The 21,879-nt window shown below is 46.0% G+C and overlaps 1 protein-coding gene and 2 pseudogenes across 1 annotated transcript; 2 read left to right on the forward strand and 1 right to left on the reverse strand.

The window, feature by feature from the left end:
• The first annotated feature begins 4,040 nt into the window (after positions 1 to 4,040).
• Positions 4,041 to 4,774, forward strand: LOC136552482 (chemocyanin-like). Its single transcript, XM_066544055.1, has 2 exons — positions 4,041 to 4,209; positions 4,320 to 4,774. The coding sequence occupies exons 1-2, from the start codon at positions 4,041 to 4,043 to the stop codon at positions 4,772 to 4,774; spliced, it is 624 nt and encodes a 207-aa protein (XP_066400152.1).
• Positions 4,775 to 5,845: 1,071 nt separating this feature from the next.
• LOC136552483 (transcription factor ILR3-like) lies at positions 5,846 to 13,544 on the reverse strand (annotated as a pseudogene).
• Positions 13,545 to 18,351: 4,807 nt separating this feature from the next.
• LOC136549015 (beta-amylase Tri a 17-like) lies at positions 18,352 to 19,455 on the forward strand (annotated as a pseudogene).
• The last annotated feature ends 2,424 nt before the right edge of the window (positions 19,456 to 21,879 follow it).

Consider the following 21,879-nt stretch of genomic DNA (forward strand, 5'->3'; position numbering starts at 1 on the left):
GCTTCGCACGCGGGGCGCCGGGGGCGAGCGGCGCCGGTGGCGGGGCGGGGCACCGAGGGCGGGCGGCGCTGGGGGCGGGACGCGCCAGGGGCGGGCGGCGCCAAGGGTGGGCGGCGCTGGGGGCGGGAAGCGCCAGGGCGGGAGGCGCCGGGGGCAGGGCAGCGATGCCGCGCCGGTGGCGGGGCGGGGAGGCGGCGGGGCGCGGTGGGGCTGGGGTTGGCGGCGTGCGGTTGTGTGCGGTGCGCGAGGGTGAAGGCCGGGGGTGTTAACCGATGGGGTTTTTTTGAAGGAGAATGCCGAGTGCCAAGATCTGGGGCACTCGGCATTATTTTTTTAAATGTTTCATTACGGCTAAATACTGGGCAGTGGGGCCAGTCGACGGATTTGCCGAGTGTCCCCTATATGACACTCGGCAACTGTTCTTTCGCCGAGTGGCAGGTACAAAACACTCGGCAAAATAAATCGATATTTCATGCTCCACCATCCTCCTTCTTCGTAGCGTGTTCTACTAAATTTGTTACGATGTAACTTAAAAATACCTTATCAAATTCACTCAACAATGCATATTTAATTTTTCTACGAATATTAATTCATTATTTCATGCAGTTATAGCTCAAATTCAATATATATCAATTAAAATTCTATAATTACAGTTAATAAATTAAAATTATCAAACGGATCTGAAAATTTACCAAAATTTGACGTGAACCCATCTATGTTGTCTATTACCTATACAAAAAGTTTTGAAGTCAAAACCCGATTCGACCATCACTTTGACTCCAAATCTTATCGAATCCTTCTAAACGCTACGATTCTTGTACGGAGATGGTTCTGTTTGTAAAGGTCATACATGACAAATTGTGCGAAACCTTCTCAAATTTTTTTCACGGTCTCCACGTATGATATCAGGAGATCTTGACAAATCTCGTCATTTTCAGACTTCGTTTGCTTTTTTTAGAATTTAAAAATCATTTGGCCACACGTTCGTGGACGTGTTTCCTGAATAAAATGTTCGAAAATTCTTTTTCATTTCCCGAGTAAGGCCCCAAAATGGACTCAATAACATGAATATGATTTCTCCACTCAATTTATTCCATTATTTGTATCACTTGCAGTTCAAATTTGACTTAAACCAAAAAATTCCTCTAAATGCAATAAATTACTTAAATATAGCAAACAGATGGAGAAATATATCAAATTTTAACATGTAGTACCACATGTTGTATGTGGAGAGTAGAAAAAGTTTGGAGGACATGAGAGAAAAAAAATTATTATTTTGCCGAGTGCCACTAAAAACACTCGGCAAAAACATTACTTTGCCGAAGTTTGGAGGGCATGAGAGAAAAATTATTATTATTTTGCCGAGTGCCACTAAAAAACACTCGGCAAAAACATTACTTTGCCGAGTGTAAACAAAAAACACTCGGCAAAAGTATTAATTTGCCGAGTGTCCAGAAAAAACACACGGCATACGTTGTCTTTGCCGAGTGTGTCTAACGGACACTCGGCAAAGTTCTAACGGCAGGGCGGCGCACCCAACGGTCGTCAGATGGCCGCTGCACGCCCAGCGCACGTGACTCCATTTTGCCGAGTGTCCGTGGTTGCCGAGAGTTTTTTTTGTATTTTGCCGAGTGTTTTATATTAGGCACTCGGCAAAGTTTGTTTTTGCCGAGTGCTATGTGTTTACCGAGTGTTTCATTAAATACACTCGGTAAAGTGGATGTTTGCCGAGTGTCCGATGGAATGCACTCGGCAAACCCTCAGGCACTCGGCAATTCTACTGTTTCCGGTAGCGGAGGGGGGGGGGGGGGGGGGGGGGGGGGAGCGTGGCGGCCGACGACGCGAGCAGCACTGCTGCTAGCAGGACAGTGACGCGAGCGACGCGGCCGTGCATGGCCGCGGGCGAAGGGAGGAAGGATGTGTGAGCTGGACTAGTGGTGCAGACAAACTTAGCAGCTTGGCACGGAGGAGCTCAAGGCAAGAGGACGACGCACCAGCGCGACGCATTGCGATTGTCAATGGCAGTAGCCACTAGGATATGGATATGATTGTTGATTGCAGGTGGGTTGGTGGTGTCCATGGCAACGTGATGTTGACGGTGACTTGCCGACGTTTCTTTTCCCTTTGGAACACCATGAGCGGCGAATTCCACCAAAAGATGACGGGCCAGGAGGAGCTGCACCTGCACTGCGTGCAATTTGCTTGGCCATCAGTTTCGCGGAAGCCAGACCAGAGCAGACCACGTGTTTCAGGTCGGTAATATTTTGATCGATTCTTGAGTGAGGCTGATGATAAGTTAGCTGGATGGATTAAACTAAACAAAGCCTGGGCCGTCGACGTCACCGGACATGATAGGGCAGTAAAGCAAAACGATAGCTTGCGGGAACAGAAGACAGCGGCGTGGCTGGTGGTTTTCTTCAGTCGCGGATCGGAGACGGCTGCGAGTTGTGCACAGAATAAGGCTTCGTTCGGTTGTTCCGGATTCATTCCGGCTATTCAATCACTGTATAAATTAGCCTATCGTTCCATGTGGAAATCTTCCATGCCACGATTCCGAGAAAAACGAGACCGGAGTACATGAAAATGTTGTACAGCACGTTCAATGTTCAAAGGTCCACATCCACATGAGCACATACCTCAAGAGTGCCGCGCCGTCGCCATGAATCCTGTACAGTGTTTGCAGCGCCCACACGAGACGAACCGCGGTGGTCCAATCGGGATCTGCCCTACGTGTTTGGATGCTACTACATCGTTTCGGAACCATGGCAAGAATGACACCCCTTGGTTGTCGTCTTCTCCCGCCACTTGGGCTCCGGGAGCGATCTTCCACTGTAGGAGTAGCAGCCAAGAGCATCGGGGAGACGAACAAGGCAGGCAGGCACGGCCACTCGCCACTGGCCACACTGCTAGTGCTCTCTCTGCCGTCTGTCTTTCATGGAGCCTTTCGCGTTGCGCTTGCGCACACCGCATATTTTCGACCTTTTGGCCCACTCCAGCCCAGTGCTGTCACGCCGCCGACCCGCCTCGGTTACTACTCCCCACTTCGGCCCACGAGCTATGGGTTGCTGCTTGCGAAGGTGTCCGCGCAGTGGCCCGGGCGACTCGAGGCCCACTTGTTTTTTTTTTTTTGCACAACAGAGGCCCACTTGTTGACTGCCACTCATCAGTGCAGCAAAACCATTTCGGTGTTGCTCAAAAACAAAAACAAAAAAAAATCGGAGAAATTAAAGGGAGTTGCAGGCTGCAGCAGAGGCAGGACGACGGCTTTATCTGCACGGTAGCTTCGCATCGCATGCATGATCATCGAACCACAACAAGTTTAATTTGCAAGTGCCAACACTGAAGTCGGCCTGCAGGGCATTCCATGCATATGCGGGCGCTGAACAGATTGAAAATAGATATAGTAAGAAACTTTTCGAGGATCATGCGAAGCACAACCTCGATCGAGAGTTCCACGCGATCTGCTGGTCCGGGAGGAACCAGTCACAATCAGTGGACCTGTGTAGTCGTGCTCACGTAGTGCAGCACCGAATCAAAGGCGAGGCGGGGAACCGAAATCACACTTGTGGCTCTCCAAGGTCAAACCATAAACATACCATCTTCCATTGACCTTGCAGCCTCAATGCAAAGATGGTTCACGCCTGGCACTAAACGTCTCAGGTTCAGTGTACAGTTAATCATTTCGATTCCGAAAATCATTTGAAAATTGAACAGAGCGTGAATACCCACCACATTCTCCAACTGGTAGTGTCTTCTCCCTGCTATAGGCATGTGTTTCATGGTCGGCCACAAACGCTACTCCGTTTGGCAAAGAAACGGAATTTCTTTCAGTAGGGGCTCCTGAGCCCCTCCTGTTCCCTCAAAAAAAAAAGAAAAAAAAGAAAGGGGATTTCTTTGCTGCATGTTCTCTGCCTCCCTATATATATGGTCCTATCAGCTTTGCTGTGGCAATATATCGCAGCACACGCTATATATCCAAAGGCATATATACCGACCCGACGCCGAAGCAATTCGGTCGACCACTCGAGGACACGGGGAACATGAAGATCATCTCCGGAACAGTACTGCTCGCCGCAGTGGCGGCTGCGGCGTTGGCCGCGACGGCGTCGGCCAAGGACTACACGGTGGGCGGCTCCGACCAGTGGGACACCTACATCGACTACGACAAGTGGACCGCCGGCAAGAAGTTCATGGTCGGCGACACCATAAGTGCGTAGACTACTCCGATCGATGCTCTCTTCATTCGCTTATCTGTACATTCCGATCCTTCCCATCTTGTGGCTGATGTGCTGGTGTGTAATACGTACGTACATTTGCAGCGTTCAAGTACATGCCGTACCACAACGTGCTGGAGGTGACGGCGGCGGACTACGCCAGCTGCAACGCGGACAGCCCCATCTCCACCCACTCCGGCGGCAACACCGTCTTCAAGCTCACCGCCACGGGCACCCGCTACTTCATCTGCGGCATCCCGCGCCACTGCCTCAACGGCACCATGCACGTCACGATCACCACCGTCCCCTACGACGCCGCCGCCGCGGCGGCGGCAGCTGACGACGCCCCCGCAAGCGGCCCCGCGCAGGCTCCGCTCCAGTCGCCTCCAGCCGACGCCTACGCGCCAGGGCCGGCGGGACACAAGCAGGGGGTGTTCCTGGGCGGCGGCGCTGCCGGGAAGTCGCCGGCGGGCGCGCCCAGCAACGCGCCGCGGTATGGGCAGCCCGTGGCCGCGGTGGTCGGGCTGGCGTTGGCTGCTCTGGTGGCCTTGGTCGCCTAAGCTAGCAACGTGCGCGTACCGGCACGCACGTCGTTGTAGTTTTGAGTTACTACTGTACCTGAAACTGGACATTTGTTACTGCGTACGTACACGCGGTATCTAAGTTGTATTTACCTTTAATATTCATTTCTGCTTCTTCTTTTTACTTTTGTCGTGTATTTACCAAGGTTTTAAATCTCCAGCTATATCCTCCGCTATCTCCGGCTATAGCTAAGTTTTTCTATATACAAGTTAGCCCTTAGTTGCTGTTATAGCCCGCTATAGCCGGTTATAGCCTGTTTTCGGATATAGAAAGCTAAATGGCTTAGCCGGCTATTTAAAACCTTGGTATTTACATTTGATATATGGGTGTACATTGTGACATTTACTTCTTATTATAATTCCATTTTGAGGCCCGCATTGCGGCATTGGTTATGCCGTCAGTGAATCCATTTCAGAAATATGTTGCAAGGCAGAACAGTATTTCCGAGTTCGAGTCAGATATAATATCTTCTTGCTATGTACAAGAAAACGATCTAATGTTTTCCAAACAGTTCAGCGATATGGATTTGGCTTTACAAAATCCAATGATCTTTCTTAAGCAGAAGAGAAGACTGATACCCAATATCATTTCAGGCAGAGGAACATGGTTAATGGCGGGCACGTCTAGCTTGCTAACAGGCGATCACGTTATACCAAGCACACAGCTAGCATGTAATGCGCATCCACGATGCTTCCACTTTCTACCAACACCCGCCATCAGTTTTCACATGTGAGGAACACGATACCAGCTCAGGTCCAAGAAACATATAGCCATAACCTAGTTAGAGCCACACCGTGGGTTATACGACAAACAGGCAAGAATAGGCATAAGCTAATCGACTAATCCTCATTTGCTTCTGGTCACGGAATTTATTCATTTATTATACCATATAATATACAAAGGGGCCATCAGACGACCCCATGTCACCATCCGACACATATAACCTTCCCTTCAGTTCTGGAGTCAACTACACCAACAACACTGCGTACCGATCTAGGTTTGAATCAATGGAGGGCAGCATCGCCTCTTTCCACCAGGATTTTGCTTGCTTACGCCACAGGAGGGCAAGACTTGGGGTCGTCAGAGGTGTCAACATCAGAAGGCGGCATGAACTGCCACATCGGGAATCCAGGGTAGCCAAGCACAGGCATCATCAGCTTGTGCCCGGCCGCTGCCGGCCCCTGGGGAGCAGCGAAGGCAGAGGCTGGGATCACCGGGTGGTGTGGTACCAGGCTTGGGCGGGCATTCAGGAACTTGATCTGCTGCTCCAGGCTCTCCTTCTCGGCCTTCAGCCTTTGCTTCTCGTCTCTCAGCTCATTCTTCTCAGCCTGCAAAAGCAAAGTACTTCAGGGTGAGATTGTTTTTCCTGATGAACAACCAGCAAAATCAAATGCCAAAACCTTGTGCAGTAAACGATATGCTGAATCATAAACCTCTATATATTTTATGAACACATATCCAAGCAAAGAAGTGTATACAGTAGAGCAAAGACTTAGCAAATTGACGTGTTGTCCATATTGTATATACAGCTGCAGGGTTTAGCCATTTAAGAAAAATGCATTATGTGGATATAAACTTGATACTGCAAGCAACCCAAAAGAAGTTAAACCACAAACTGCAGGGAGAATAAGAGGTGTACAAATAACTATTCCCTTTTTATTTGACTGGATGAATTAAATATAGATAAGAAAAAATGACCAAATGGGAAAAGGGGATCATAAATCAAGAAAATGAAACAGTATGAAGTGTGTAAACAACATCGCGTGCCATCTCCCATCTGAACAGCACCATTAATAACTTGGCCATATGAAATAGTATAGACCTTCAGCTCTTTAATCTTCTCCTGCAAACTCTCATTTGAGTCCTTCAGCTTTTTTGCTTCGCTACGCAATTCACCTACTACACGAATAGCATCATTCAACATAGCTGATTTGTCCATTTTAGGAGTTTTCCCTGGCTCCAAAATGGCACCCAATTCCAGGAATCTAACAAAAAGAACATCATAAGTACAGTTATAGTAACTAATACAATAATGCGACAAGAAAAAAAGATTAAACTATGAACTGAAATGCAATCATTGTCTAGCCAGGGAACATACCTCTCGTTCAGCTTGTCCCTTCTAATTTTCTCCCTGGATGCTTTTGTGCTTGGTTCTGCAGTACTTTCTGACCTAGGACTGGAATATTAAACATTCAATGATAATAGGAACACAAACTTAAAAATATATGGCTGCAATACGCGATACAAACTACAAAGAATAAAGATACAAACCGTTTATTTGTTGGTTGTTGTTTTCCCTGGCCACAATCCACAGAGCTACTGATTTCCACACTGCTAAAATAGAAGCCAATGTTAGGATGCCAAATATCAAGATAATGCACCATAATAAGCAGCAAGAAAACAAATAACATGGCATGGTAAACAAAATATTTATGCAAGAAAATCTAAGATAATAATGAGTAAATAAAAAATCACTGCTTGATGCATTTCAACTTTGATAATAGCAAGTCATAACCCTACAAACTACATCAAACGAAATATCCGTGGCTAGAAATAGAAGAAGAATTTACCATAGATAGCACACAATACAACTGTTTAAAGCAGCCAACCTAATACCTCCAAATTTCTCCAACTTAACATCAAAGATGAGCTTGTATGTACTAAAGAGCAAGCTCAATCAGACAGAATGTCAGTTCACAAAAGAAACAGAGTTGTCAAAACTCCAGCACAATATGGTAATCCTCTTCACACAAATCATGAAGGATTCAATTACAACAACTTGAGTGCAGATTCCATGTCTGCAATCCTTTTCAATCCAGATTATATTGACCAAAAAAAAGACAAAAAATCTATTCTTCCCTGTGAACAAGGGTAGTAACTAGCCATATAAAGATCCAACAATAGAGCAGCCAAGAGTTGATGGCAGAATGGGGACTGTATGTTTCTAACAGATTCTGCAAACTACTATCTCTGGTCAAGAATATTTGACACATTTGACTTAGAGTGGTCTTCCATACGTATCCTTGACCACTATTTTTTTTACAAAATAAATTCTTCAAATTTAAGAGATTTTGCAAGTATTTCCAAATAAATAATGTAATAGTTATCAATGTTTGTAGTTTCTAAGGTTTGACTAAATATTTTCACTAGCGACATGTTTTTTGTGACGGGGGTGAGTATAGATGACACAAAAGTGTGCACAAAGGCAACCATCTAGGCTAGATGAGGAGCCTTATAACACTACCTATATGCACCTACCCAGCAGCTGAACACAATAAGATGTGAACAGTCCTTTCCACCATGCTACTTAGAACTTAGGTGGGGTTTGGATAGGTGTTAGGATAGGGATAGGGAAATATAGCTGGGTAAGAAAGAGGGGGTATGGGATAGGGTTGTGATGTTTTATACCCATACCCATGTTTGGTTTGTCCAGGTTTGGGTTAAGGAAATGTTGTGGGGCAAAAAGAAGAAGAACAACAACAACAACATAGCCTTTCAGTCCCAAGCAAGTTGGGGTAGGCTAGAGTTAAAACTCACCAAGAGCCCCTAGTCACGGTTCAGGCACTTCAATAGCTGTTTTTCAAGCACTCATATTCAAACATAGATCTCTAGGTATATCCTAAGCTTTCAAATCTCTTTATTATTGCCTCCCCCATGTCAATTTCGGTCTTCCTCTATCTCTCCTCATATTATTAGCTTGGCTTAGGACTCCACAGTGCACTGGTGTCCCTAGAGGTCTCATTTGGACATGGCCAAACTACCTCAACCGATGTTGGATAGGCTTTTTTTCAATTGGAGCTATCTCTAGGCGATCATGTATATCATCGTTTTGAACTTGGTCTATTCTTTTGTGACCACAAATCCATCGTAATATACGTATTTCTGCAACACTCGGTTATTGAACATGTCGAATCTTTGTAGGCCAACATTCTGCTCCATACAACATAGCCGGTCTAATCGCTGTTCTATAAAACTTGCCTTTTAGTTTTTGTGGTAACCTCTTATCACAGAGAATGCCAGAAGCTTGTCGCCACTTGATCCACCCTGCTTTGATTCTATGGCTAACGTCCGCATCAATATCTCCATCCCTCTGTAGCATCGATCCCAGATACCGAAAGATATCCTTCTTAGGCACTACTTGACCTTTCAAACTCACATCTCCCTCCTCCTGTGCAGCTCCGCCAAAGTCGTATCTCATATATTCGGCTTTAGTTCTGCTCAATCTAAAACCTTTAGACTCAAGGGTCTACCGCCATAACTCTAGTTTCCTATTTACTCCTGCCTGGCTTTCGTCCACTAACATTACATCATCAGCGAATAACATACACCAAGGGATATCCCCTTATATGTTCCTGGTAACCTCATCCATTACCAAGGCAAAGAGATATGGGCTTAAGGCTGACCCTTGATGAAGTCCAATTTTAATCGAGAAGTAATCTATGTTACCATCGTTTGTTCGAACACTAGTCACAACATTGTTGTCCATATCCTTGATGAGGGTCACGTACTTTGATGGGACTTTATGTTTGTCCAAAGCCCACCACATAACATTTCTTGGTATCTTGTCATAAGCCTTCTCCAAGTCAATGAAAACCATGTGAAGGTCCTTCTTCTGCTCTCTAAACCACTCCATAACTTATCTTATTAAGAAGATTGCTTCTGTGGTTGACCTTCCGGGCATGAAACCAAATCGATTTGTTGATATCTACGTCGTTCCTCGCAGGCGTTGCTCGATGACTCTCTCCCATAACTTCATAGTGTGGCTCATCAACTTAATTCCCCGATAATTAGTACAACTTTGGATATCTCCCTTGTTCTTGTAGATTGGTACCAATATGCTTCTTCTCCACTCCTCAGTCATCTTGTTCGATCGAAAGATATTGTTAAACATCTTGGTTAGCCATACTATAGCTATATCCCTGAGACATATCCACACCTTGATTGGGATACCATCAGGGCCCATCGCTTTGCCCCCTTTCATCTTTTTTAAGGCTTCTCTGACCTCTGATTCTTGAATCCTCCGCACAAAGCGCCTGTTAGTGTCATCAAACGAGTCGTCCAGCTGAACGATGGTGTTCTCGTTCTCACCATTGAACAATTTATCAAAATACTCTTGCCATCTATATCTGATCTCATCCTCCTTCACCAAGAGCTGCCCCTCTCATCCTTTATGCACTTGACTTGGTTAAAGTCCCTTGTCTTCCTATCGTGAGCCCTAACCATCCTATAAATGTCCTTCTCTCCTGCCTTCGTACTCAAATATTGGTAACGGTCCTCATAGGCCCGCCCCTTTGCCTCACTCACCGCTCATTTTACAGTCTTCTTTGCCACCTTGTACTTCTCTATGTTGTCTGTATACCTGTTGTCGGTGCAGAAAGTGACCAACTAGTGAATATTTATAGTTTTACCGTACGTTGTGATCGGAGGTGGCCTAGCACTCAATGACACAGGATTTATACTGGTTCAGGTAACGTGGCATACGTCTAGTTTGGGTCGGTTAGTGACTTTATTCCTGAGCCCAGGTGCTCGAAGTTTGCTGTGGGGTTACAAACGAGAAGGAGGAAGAAGGGGTGCACAGGAGGTCCGATCAGCTCTGGTCGGAAGGGCCAGGGGCGACGGGAGCTACGCTATGAGTAAGTGTTCAAGTGTGTGCTTGGAGTCCGAACCCGGTGGTTCTGTGGTCGTGAGCTAGTGAATTTGATCGGTGCTTGTTATCCTCAAGAAGGGCTCTCCCTTTGTTGGAGGGGGCGCGTCCCCTTTTATAGATAAAGTGGATGGCTTTACAAGTGAGAGGGTGAGGGTACGTATGCTACCGAGCCTTGTTGCCCACGCCTACCGAGCCTTGTTGCCCACGTCGGTGGATATAAGATAATAGTAGGCGCCTACAACACTGTTGATGTCACTGTTGAATATCAGATGCATAAGGGAGGTCATGTTGCCTTTTTTAGGGATGGTGGACGTCGGTACCTGCAAATACTATTTGATGCCTAGAGGCATGTGAGAAGTCTCGCTATGTTCACCCGGTATGGTAAATCCTGGCGCCCATACCGCTATCGATGCCCAGAGGACATGGGGGGCCTTACCGTATGGGAGTTTTAGTAGCCCCTACAATACTGTAGAGGGAGATGTCGGTGCCTACAATACTGTTTGTGTCAGGGTGGCTGCAGAGTACTGTTCCGTATAGGGTATGGTCCCTGGTACAGTGATTTTAACTTGTGAGCCTTGCCTTGCTTTTCTCCGCACGTCTTCTGGTTCCCACTGAGCGGGCGTCCCTGGTCGGATGGCTCCAGTCAGCTCTGAGTGCGCCGGTCGGAGAAGAGCGGTGAGCAGGGTTCCTGTGAACCTGGGTCGGAGACGCAGGGTCAGAGTCAGAAGTAGTGTTTCGGGCCAAGCCTTTCGATCGGAGAGGCCGTCCGGAGGCGGCTGGAGTCGAAGCGAACGCTCTGGTCGGAGAGGTGGGCCAAAGTAGCCGACGAGCGGGTGTTGTTCCTCTTCGGCCAGACCTTCTAGTCGGTGACTGGACCGTTCTTCCGGCCTGTCGTTTTAGACTCTTAGGCCGAGCCTTGGCATGGAAGCCGATCCCCGAGGAACCCTAGGTTTTATGAACCCAACACCTGTCATGATACAAGCGCTTATAGCACTCCTTCTTTTTTTTAATAGCCTTTTGCACATCTTCATTCCACCACCAAGTGTCTTTTGAGTCGCATCCGCTCCCTTTGGTCACTCCAAGCACCTCTGAAGCAATCTTCTAAACGCATGTTGCCATCTTCTCCCACATGTTGTTTGTATCACCTTCATCCTTCCAAGAGCCCTCTTCAATGACTTTTTTCTTAAAGACCTTTGATGCCTCTCCTAATTTCCACCACTTCGTTCTAGCAACGCTAGCTTGTTTGTTCCCACGAGCTTTCACCAGAAAGCAGAAGTTAGCCACCACCAGCTTGTGTTGAGCAACCACACATTCTTCAGGTATCACCTTACAGTCCACGCATGTTCGTTTATCCCTCCTTCTTGTAAGGGCAGAGTCAATTTGACTAGAGTACTGGCCACTACTAAAGATCACTAAATGGGACTATCGCTTACGAAAAAAAGTGTTAGCTATCATCAGATCAAAAGCTATGACGAAGTCTAAGACTTCGTCTCCCTCCTAGTTCCTACTATCATATCCAAAACCCTCATGAACCACCTCGAAACCTGCACTTGATGTACCTACATGGCCATTAAGATCACCTCCTATAAAGAGCTTCTCGCTACTAGGGACAACTCTAACCAAGCGATCTAAGTCTTCCTAGAAAAGCTGCTTAGCACTCTCATCATGACCTACTTGGGGGGCATACGCACTAATTACATTTAAGACCATATCACTAATGACAAGTTTAACTAAGATAATCTTATCCCTTACCTTCTCACCTCCACCACACCATCCTTGAGGCTCTTATCAATCAAAACTCCTACTCCATTTTTATTTGAAGTTATCAATGTGTACCAGAGCTTGAAGCCGGTATTGTCCACCTCATTCGCCTTCTGCCCCTTCCATTTAGTCTCTTGGACGCATAAGATATTTACACGCCTCCTAACCATTGTGTCCACTAACTCTCTTAACTTACCCGTAAGAGACCCTACATTCTAGCTGCCTAAACAGATCCTAGTTGGCTCGAAAGAAAGAAAAAAAACAAAATTGACACCTCCTCGCTCGTGGACCCTTATCTTCTCGTCATCCCTTCCACTGGTGGAGCGGACATCATCGTCAACTCTGGCCTCCTACCTGGTGGACCGCGTGGCTGCTCTGGCTAGGGGTCCCGCAGCACCGGTGGCCGAGGCTCCCGCGGTGCTAGCAGCGAGGGCGGCTGGCCTCCTGTGCTGAGGGCAGATGGGGCTCTCGCTCCTCTGGTGGCGAGGCACTGCGGCTGGGCTTCATGCACCGTCAGTGGTGGGGGATGTACGTTCGATGATGACCATGCCCTCCTCCCCATCGACAGCAACAGCAAGTGCGCAGCGCATCGATTCTTCTCCTTCTCTTTTCTGAGCTATAACCCACCCCTCCTGCTGGGTATGGATCGATGGGATATGAACTCATCCTATCCCTAACCCATACCCAGTTCGTATCCCTTTTCTTATATCTAAACAAGGGTTAAGGTATCCATCTTCCATCATTTCCCATACCCACTATTGTTTTCCCACAATCCAAACGCCACCTTACAGTAAAGGTCCACTAACCCATCCAGTGTGAACCAATTCCTCAGTCCTCCCACAAGGCACCACTAGCAGAACCAACATAGAGTCCACACCTTCCACACTTCCACAGGGCCATGCTGATATAGTAAATTTGAAACAGAGAGGGCCCATGTATCTGGTTCTACTTGTTCTGTTGCACATACATGATTCATAATACACGGTCCAAAATCCCACCGTTCAGCCGCTTCATCGAACTCCAATTAAGCCATGGTCCATACAACAAACTACTATAAATACATAAAGAATCTACACATTTCTTGGCAACAAACCCGACCAAATGTAACCCAAAGCCATGAAATACATCACGGCCGAGGCCGAGCCCAAATCGGGACCATACTCCAGCAATTACCATGGGTTGGGAGCTGACGCGGCAATGATAGGCTGCATCGGCGCCTGCAGCGCCGCCGCCGCCTAGAAGAATCCCCCCGCGGGGGCTGCCGCGAAGGCGACGGCCACCGCAAGGTCGTCCATGAGGGGACAGTCGAAGACCCACGTGGTTCCCTCGAGGGAGGCCATGGCGGGGGATCGCCGGGGCCAGCGGCAGATGGTCGGCGTAGGCTAGGGTTCAGCGGTTGCGTCAGCCTTCAGGGATTGGGGGATTCGGGGTAGAGGGCGGTGGGGATTGGGGTGGAAGCGGTCGTGGGCTCCGACGCCGAGATAATGATTGAGCTCAACGGAGTTTCGAGTGATTGTGTGTGAGCACGAGGTTCACGAGTACGGATTATGGGCCGTGGGCTGTGGGCTAAATGGTTGGAAGGATATTTTATGGGAAAGGTTGCTTTCTTTAGGTCTGTTTGGGTCCTAGGGCTAAAAAAATAGCTCATCATGTAAAAATGGATTAAACATGGACTAATTTTAGACTAATAAGGGCTAATTTCATTAGTTATTATTAGTCCAGAATTAGCCAATATATATCTTTTCTAATTGCTATGCTAAACAATGGCTAATTATTAGCCTCCTATCCAAACACCCCCTTTATCTCCTCATAATTACTCCTTCCGACCAAAAGAATATACAATTCTCACATCATAACAAGTCACACAATTTTAAATTGAATCAGATCAATAAAAAAATATTAACATCTATGATAACAGATAAGTATTGTTAGAATAATTATAGAATATATGTTAATAGTAAATCTAATTAGACATAACTGTTGATATTTTTCCTATAAATTTGATCAAATTTTAAAAGGTTTAACCTGTCTAAAACCTAGAATTATTATTTTTGGATGGAGAGAGTATATGTGTGGTTTTATTTTTAGTCTATAACTTTAAAATCAAACATTTTACAATGTCAAGTTACAAACCGTTTAAATTATCTCCATATCTAGGATAAAGATGGTTTTAAAGAATGTTTTATTCTTTTAGTTAAAAATGGTAAATATCTAATAAGATATTTAAACTGCATAAAAATCTCTAAACTTACAAAAATGTTGATCAAATTCTAAAGATATATTGGGATATTAAAAACTCAAATAAAATATTTAAATCTCATGAAAGTAAACCTTCCAAAAAAATTATTTAGCTCTGGTAAAAACTGAAAATTTCCGAAAAACATTTCTAGTTGATGTCTAAATATGTTTTAAAAATTTTTATGACAAAAAAATGAGGTACAACAAACAAGAATGCAATATAGACTTAATGCTTAATACATTCATGTGGGTTCGATCTTGTGTTTTTGTTATGAGGTTTTCAAAGCATTTTCATACGTCTATTAGAATATTTTGAAAAATAAAATATGTTTTTTTAATGTCATAATCTACCTCTAGGATTTTCTTGGAAGTTTTAGAAGCTAGAGACATTTTTCATGGTTCAAAATACTAACTAGCTATACGGAAAAATGAACAAAAGAATGATGAAACCGCTTCTAACTTAGGGAGGAAGTTAATTTAAATAGTTCTAAGAATTAAGATGATAAGATGTCTAGTTTTAGAGTTTGAGAAGAAAAATCAGATCTGAAGGTAAGAAGAGGTTTTTCCTCTTTTATGGGCCTAATGTGCTACGCCTAGACTTTCTTTGTAATCTCATATGTAAAACGTTAGCCCCATAACGATCGTGATTGTTGAACCTTATAGAGAATGAAATGCATCAAGGTCAGTTCTTCATTGTACACAATGGGGGACGAGAAAAAGTATTTCTGATTAGAAATCATCTAAAACCTTTACATATATTGGGGGCATAAACATTTGCAACTACATAGGTACTTAGTCATTTTTGTTAAAACATAGTAAAGCATGCGGTCATAATCACACCTATCAACGATTATGGGGGGGGGGGCTAGGTTGAGAGATATTGGTATCAGCGATGTGCCTACCATGTCTCATACATTAAAATGAGCAATATAGGCATATATGGGTGGCGATTTAGTCTTAGGGTTGAATATCACTAGAGTATGCTCAGAACTTTTGTTTCTTAAGCTATGTGCCTATCACTTAGGCAGGGGCTGGGAGTTTGTTCAAGGGTGTGTATCAACTCGATATATTGCTTTCAGGATGTAGTAAAATCTTCTTTTTTCCAAAAAAAAAAAGTTTAATGAGACATGCAAGAGGTATAACCTTCTCCACTAAATATCTAAGCAATGCTTGGTTTTAGTTGGATATTAACTAAATATTCTCTCCATCCCAAAAATTAATACACATCTCACTTACTGATAAGTCAAATAATTTTAATTTTTACTTTTTATATAAAAGAGTACTCCCACCGTTCTAAAGTAAAAGACATTTTGACTTTTCTAGATATATTATTTTAACTATGTATCTAGGCATAGCGTATATCTAAGTGCACAACAAAAGCTATGCATCTAAAAAGTCAAAACGTCTTATAATTTGAAATGGATGGAGTATCAACTTTTGTATCTCCAAATTGGCTTGGTATGAAAATATTCCCTCCGTCCCTGTTTAAATCAACTTCTAGAAAGTTTAGGACAGATCAGTGCTATAAAAGAGAAGGCCACAATGCCGTTCATTACTCCAAGTTCCATCTTTTAATTGCACGTAAATCGGTGATGCCTCTTAAGTGTGGCACTAGTTTTTAATTTAAAAAATTACTACTCTACTCAACTGACCGCCACCAATTTGCTTCATGAGTTAGGTGTTGTTTCGAGGAGTATGTTGATCAACCTCTGGCGACTTCAAGGGAAAATATAAAAAGGCCATACTCTGGAAATGGATTTAATCTGAGATAAATCCTCAGCCTATAAATTAGTTTACTCAAGGGCGAAGTGGGTATATTGCATGATTGATTTAATGATACATGTTTGGTACCATAAATAGCAATATTTTTCTATATATTTAGTTAACTTTGGCATTGATTTGATTTATTGAAAAATGAGATGTGTATTCTTTTTGAACCAAAGGAGTAGTTCAAAAGGTGAGTCCGATGTAACAAATTTTCAATCATTGAGCTTGAGCCCGTCCTTGTTAAAGATGGCAACGGACAGAAAAAACCCGCGTACTTGCGGGCACCCGACCCGACGGGCGCGGATACGGTCATAAATCTGTGCCCGTGGGCACGGGCACGGGCACAGGTTGCTGCCCGTGGCGGGTGGTGGGCGTGGGTGCGGACATGAGATTTTTCTCGTGGGCGCGGGCGTGCGAAGCCACTATCCGCGTAGATATTACTAAAGATGGTAACGGGCAGAAAAAAACCCGCGTACCCGCGGGCACCCGACCCCACGGCGCACGGATACGGGCATGAATCTGCGCCCGCGGGCACGGGCACGGGCACAGGTTGCTGCCCGTGGCGGGTGGTGGGCACGGGTGCGGGCATGAGATTTTTATCGCGGGCGCGGGCGTGCGAAGTCACTATCCGCGCGGATATTACCCGTTGCCATCTTTAGTCCTTGTCCTCTGGGTCCTGCGTTTCCTTGCTCACCTAGTGTAAAATGTTACTATGTTCTTGTAGTGCCAGCATTTAAAAAAAAGGTTTAGCCTCAACAATACGACTTGAAACATACACATTTTGGTTTCCCGTTGAATCCACACCGTTGCTGGCGCTATCATCGCACAGAGCCAAAAGAAAATGAAAGAACAGACAACCACCGCAATAGTCACGGCCTCACTGGCACGTTCTCCGCGGCGGGACCCAAAGTTATATTATTACACACGAAAAGAGAATGCATGCGAAAATGTACGGGAAGAGCAAGGAAGACCTCTGATGAGAAACCAGAGGCACACGGCCTTTTAGAATTCTGTAGTCTAAAGTTTATTGAGCTAATGTTGAGGACAAAAACTTTAAACTACTTTAATTTACTTTTATAGTCTAAAGTTTTTGTGATATTGTCTAAACTTTAGACAACACTTTAAATTTTCTGTTTGGAGCCTCAAGAGCTAAATTAGCCTAACATAAACATAAGCTTAATTAGATATGTTTTAAGACACACGCACACTGCACATGCGGTTCACACGAACCACACCCTTCTGAAGGTCGCAACCACCAGCAGATCGCCGGGCTCTCATCTCTTCTCCGGCAGCGTATCATCGCCGACACGTCCCGTTCGTTGGTCTGAAATTTGGTTGAAACTGACTGGTTGTGTAAGAGAAATACTGTTCGGCTGGTTTGATGAATAGTAAATTGTGAGGGGGAACAGCCGGCTGGTCAGCGAACGTGTGTGTGTGAAAGAGAGAGTGAGTGTGTCACGCAGATGCCATGGGCCCGTGGCGCACCAAGCTAAGGACCGCCACTCATATATATGTATTAAATAAATTAATTCCAAACTCGCCAAAGCGACAAGGCATCCATTTCGAACTACGGCCACGTTTAGTTGGTCCCCAATTCGGCGCCGCCGGATTTCATGGAGGTACTGTAGGTACAGTAGCTTTTCATTTTTATTTGGTGATAATTGTCCAAACATTGACTAATTAGGCTCAAAACGTTCGCCTCGTAAAGTACAACCAAACTGTACAATTAGTTTTTTATTTCGTCAACATTTAGTACTCCATGCATGTACCATAAGTTTGATGTGATGGTGAATCTTCTTTTTGCATAGTGCCAAAATTTAGATTTTTGGTGAACTAAACCGGGCCTACTCTGAATTTGGCAGCTGAACATTTGGACGAGACAGAATTTCTAAGTACATCATGCTGACGGCCTCGCCGTCGTCTCAGGTGAAGCCGCAACAATGGGCTACGTGCCGGATCAGCGTGGCATCGTCCACGGCGCTTCTTCCGCCGTCACCGGCCGCCGGACGGCTTGTCGCCGTCGAGTCTAGGAGGAGGACGACGACGGTTGCCTCCGCCGCGCTTGGGCCTGTGGCCACCGAGCCCGCGGAAAGGTCTCCCGTGCCACGGGTGCGTGTGCGTTCGTGCATGCGCAGTTACTGCAATGTTTAATGCTTCGAGCTTGTTCACGGATCGCCTTGTTCCTCGTGGCAGCCTCCGCCACTGTTCAGCGACGAGGAGGAGGCGATGCTCCGCAACTACGTCCCGGTCTACGTCAGGCTCCCAGTAAGCTAAAAATTCCGTCAGAGACGCCTGCCAAAATCGATCAAGTTGCTTCACTGTGACACTGTCCAATGTCCATGACCACAACACGATGCATGCGCGTGTCAGCTGGAGGTGGTGACCACGGAGAACGAGCTGGAGGACGCGGGGAAGCTCCGGCCGCAGCTGCGGCGGCTGCGGGAGGCCGGCGTCGACGGCGTGATGGTGGACGTGTGGTGGGGCATCGTGGAGGGCGCTGGGCCGGCGCTGTACGAGCGGCGCGCGTACCGGGAGCTGTTCCGGATCGTGCAGGCGCAGGGGCTCAAGCTGCAGGCCATCATGTCGTTCCACGCGTGCGGCGGCAACGTCGGCGACGCCGTCAACATCCCGATCCCACGGTGGGTAAGGGAGGTCGGCGAGGGCGACCCCGACGTGTTCTACACGAGCCCGGGCGGGGCGCGGAACCAGGAGTACCTCACCATTGGCGTCGATGACGAGCCGCTGTTCTATGGCAGGACGGCCATCCAGGTCGGTCGGGCATTCACAGTGCTGATGGAAGCAAATTCATGTCGCTGACACTAGCTAACCAATCAAGTTGTGCATTGTTTACATGGCGACGACAGTTGTATGCCGATTTCATGAAGAGCTTCAGGGAGAACATGGCGGATTTCCTGGATTCCGGCCTGATCGTGGACATCGAGGTCGGGCTTGGCCCATACAGGGGAGCTGAGGTACCCGTCCTACCCGGAGACGCAGGGGTGGGTGTTCCCCGGCATCGAACAGTTCCAGGTAAACTCATCGTTCAATCTCTCTGACCGTCTGCAGCAGTTGCACTTGCACCAGTGATTCAGGCGCAATTACACTCCTGCGCAGTGTTACGACAAGTACCTGGAGGCAGATTTCAAGGCGGCAGCGGCGGCGGCCGGGCACCCAGACTGGGAGCTCCCCGACGACGCTGGGGAGATCAACGACACGCCGGAGGACACGGGGTTCTTCGCGGCATAGAATGATTCGGTACAAATAGAAAAGAAAGAAAAGAATCAAATAAATGAGATGAACCGAAACGAACAGAAACCCTAACCCTAGATCTGGATTCGGATGAACTCCGAAAAGAAAAGAAATCAAAAGAAAAGTGAAACCCTAACCCTAGAACGAATCCCCAACCCAAATCGGTTCAATCCGAGCACCAAAAGAGAACCAGAGAAGAAAACCAAAGAAAGAAGAAGAACAGTCCAAACCCTAATCCCTATCACCGGTTCGGATAAGAGAAAAAGAAAACCAAATTGGAGAAGGGAAAAGGGGGAACGGACCTACCTCGCCGTGCGTCGGGATGACCCTTCGCCGGCGCGGGAGAAGAAGGGCCGAGCCAGGGGCAGCTGCTCGCCGGGCTCGGCCAAGGGGGCGCCGCGGCCAGGCCGCTCGACGGCGACGTGCTCATCCGTTGGGGAGCACGCGCGCCGGCGAGGGGGCCGGCGACGGCGCCATGGCTGCCTCGCTCCACCGCCTTCGTCGCTCTCGGTTCGCTCGCTCGGTTGTGCTCGCTGTGCCGAGGAGAGAAGAAAGAGCGGCGTAGAGAGAAGAGGGAGCGGCGAATGACGCTAGGGTTACGGTGGCTCCGACGCGGTGCTGGTTTTGACCGGCCAAAACGACCGCTCGACCGTCCGATTGAATTCAACGGCGTAGGATGCACGGGCCGCATCACGGCCCAGGCGGGCGAGCGCGCCGCGGCGCTTTGCCGGCCCAGGCCCACGTTGCGGCCTGGTAAGGCAGCGCGCGAGAGAGAGAGACTGGGCCGGGCCACTGTGCCAGTTTTGGCCCAAGATCTGCATTTTCTTTTTTATTTTCCAGTAATTGCTTATTTCTAGAAAATGAAAAATAGCTCAAAGAAAATAGAAAAAGTAATTTTTCCCTATGGGTAAAATTCAAGAAATTGAGTATACGTTTTCCGCTGTTAAAGAAATTGTTGATTCTCCAGTTATTTTGAATCAACGTGATATTTAATTGGAGAAAAAGAGAGTTTTTCCGCTGCTAAAGAAATTGTTTATTCTCCAGTTATTTTGAACAAACGTGATATTTAATTGGAGAAAAAGAGAGTTTTTCCGCTGCTAAACAAATTGTTTATTCTTCAGTTATTTTAAACCAATGTGATATTTAATTGGAGAAAAAGAGATTTTGACATGATTATGATGTTGTTATTTTTTGACCAACGTTGTTAATAACAATATCGTAATTTTAAAGATTTTAAGCATTAATTCTATTTCTGCCCAACGGTGATGTATAATTAGTGTATAAGAACAATATCGTGATTTTAATGATTCATGCATTAATTATATTTCTGTCCAACGGTGATGTAGAATTAGTGTATACGAACAGTTGTATGTTTTGATTTTGACCAACGTTGGAATCAAGGCATGCAAATGGTGTTATTTTTATGTTAAGAAAAGGTTTGACCTGGTTTTCATCTTATCTAAGGTGGACTGGGTAGTCACCTCGCCGTGTTCCATAGAGTCTGTGGCACCGGTGAGGGAGACAAACGAGGATAATACCGTTTGGGCAACTAAAGAGAGAGATTTTGAAATCCTAAAAGATGTCATATGCCCTTGTGCATAGGAAGTAGGTCACTACCAACAAGAAATGTTTGGCTGTGATAAAGAACATGATTGAGTCTGCAATTGTGGGCTCAATCTCAAAGTGTGATATGGTCACTGAGTACCACGATAGAATAAAGAGTCAGTTCACTGGCTCTTCAAAGACATATGCTACCCAGCTGATAAAGCAGTTGGTGACAGAAAGTTAATCTAGAAATTATGGTATAAGAGAGCTCACGATGCGTCATCGAAATTATGGCACTATCATTTAGGCCATATTTTGAGGGGGGGAATAAAAGACTAGTTAAGAATAATATTCTTTCTCCATTAGAGCTCTCATATTTAGAACAATGCAGAGAATGCATAAAAGAAAAGTGTGTAAAGAAAATTAAGAAAGATACCAAACGAAGCGTAGGAATTTTACAGATTATTTACACAGATATCTGTGGTTAGTTTCCTATAAAGAGTGTGGATGGTAATGATTCATTCATAACATTCACAGATGATTACTCCCGTTATAGCTAAATTTATCCAATCAAAGAAAGAAAAGAATCATTGGATAAATTTACGATGTTTAAGGCAAAAGCTAAAAGCCAACACAATTTAAAGATTAAGATAGTCAGATCTGACCGTGGGGGAGTACTACGGTCGGCATACCCCATATGGCCAAGTTCGTGGACCTTTTGTAAGGTTCTTACAGGAGAATGGCATAGTAGCCCAGTATTCTATACCAGGCGAACCTCAGCAGAATGGAGTAGCTGAAAGACGCAATTGTACCCTGATGCATATGGTGCGCAGTATGATAAGTTACTCCACCTTACAGTTGAGTCTATGGATGGAG

The sequence above is a fragment of the Miscanthus floridulus genome, chromosome 4 (assembly GCF_019320115.1).
Source record: "Miscanthus floridulus cultivar M001 chromosome 4, ASM1932011v1, whole genome shotgun sequence".
NCBI lineage: Eukaryota > Viridiplantae > Streptophyta > Magnoliopsida > Poales > Poaceae > Miscanthus > Miscanthus floridulus.

Coding starts and splice junctions, on each gene's coding strand:
- LOC136552482 (XM_066544055.1), top strand. CDS start 4,041: ATGAAGATCATCTCCGGAACAGTACTGCTCGCCGCAGTGGCGGCTGCG. Junction 4,210..4,319: donor CATGGTCGGCGACACCATAA/GTGCGTAGACTA, acceptor GTACATTTGCAG/CGTTCAAGTACATGCCGTAC.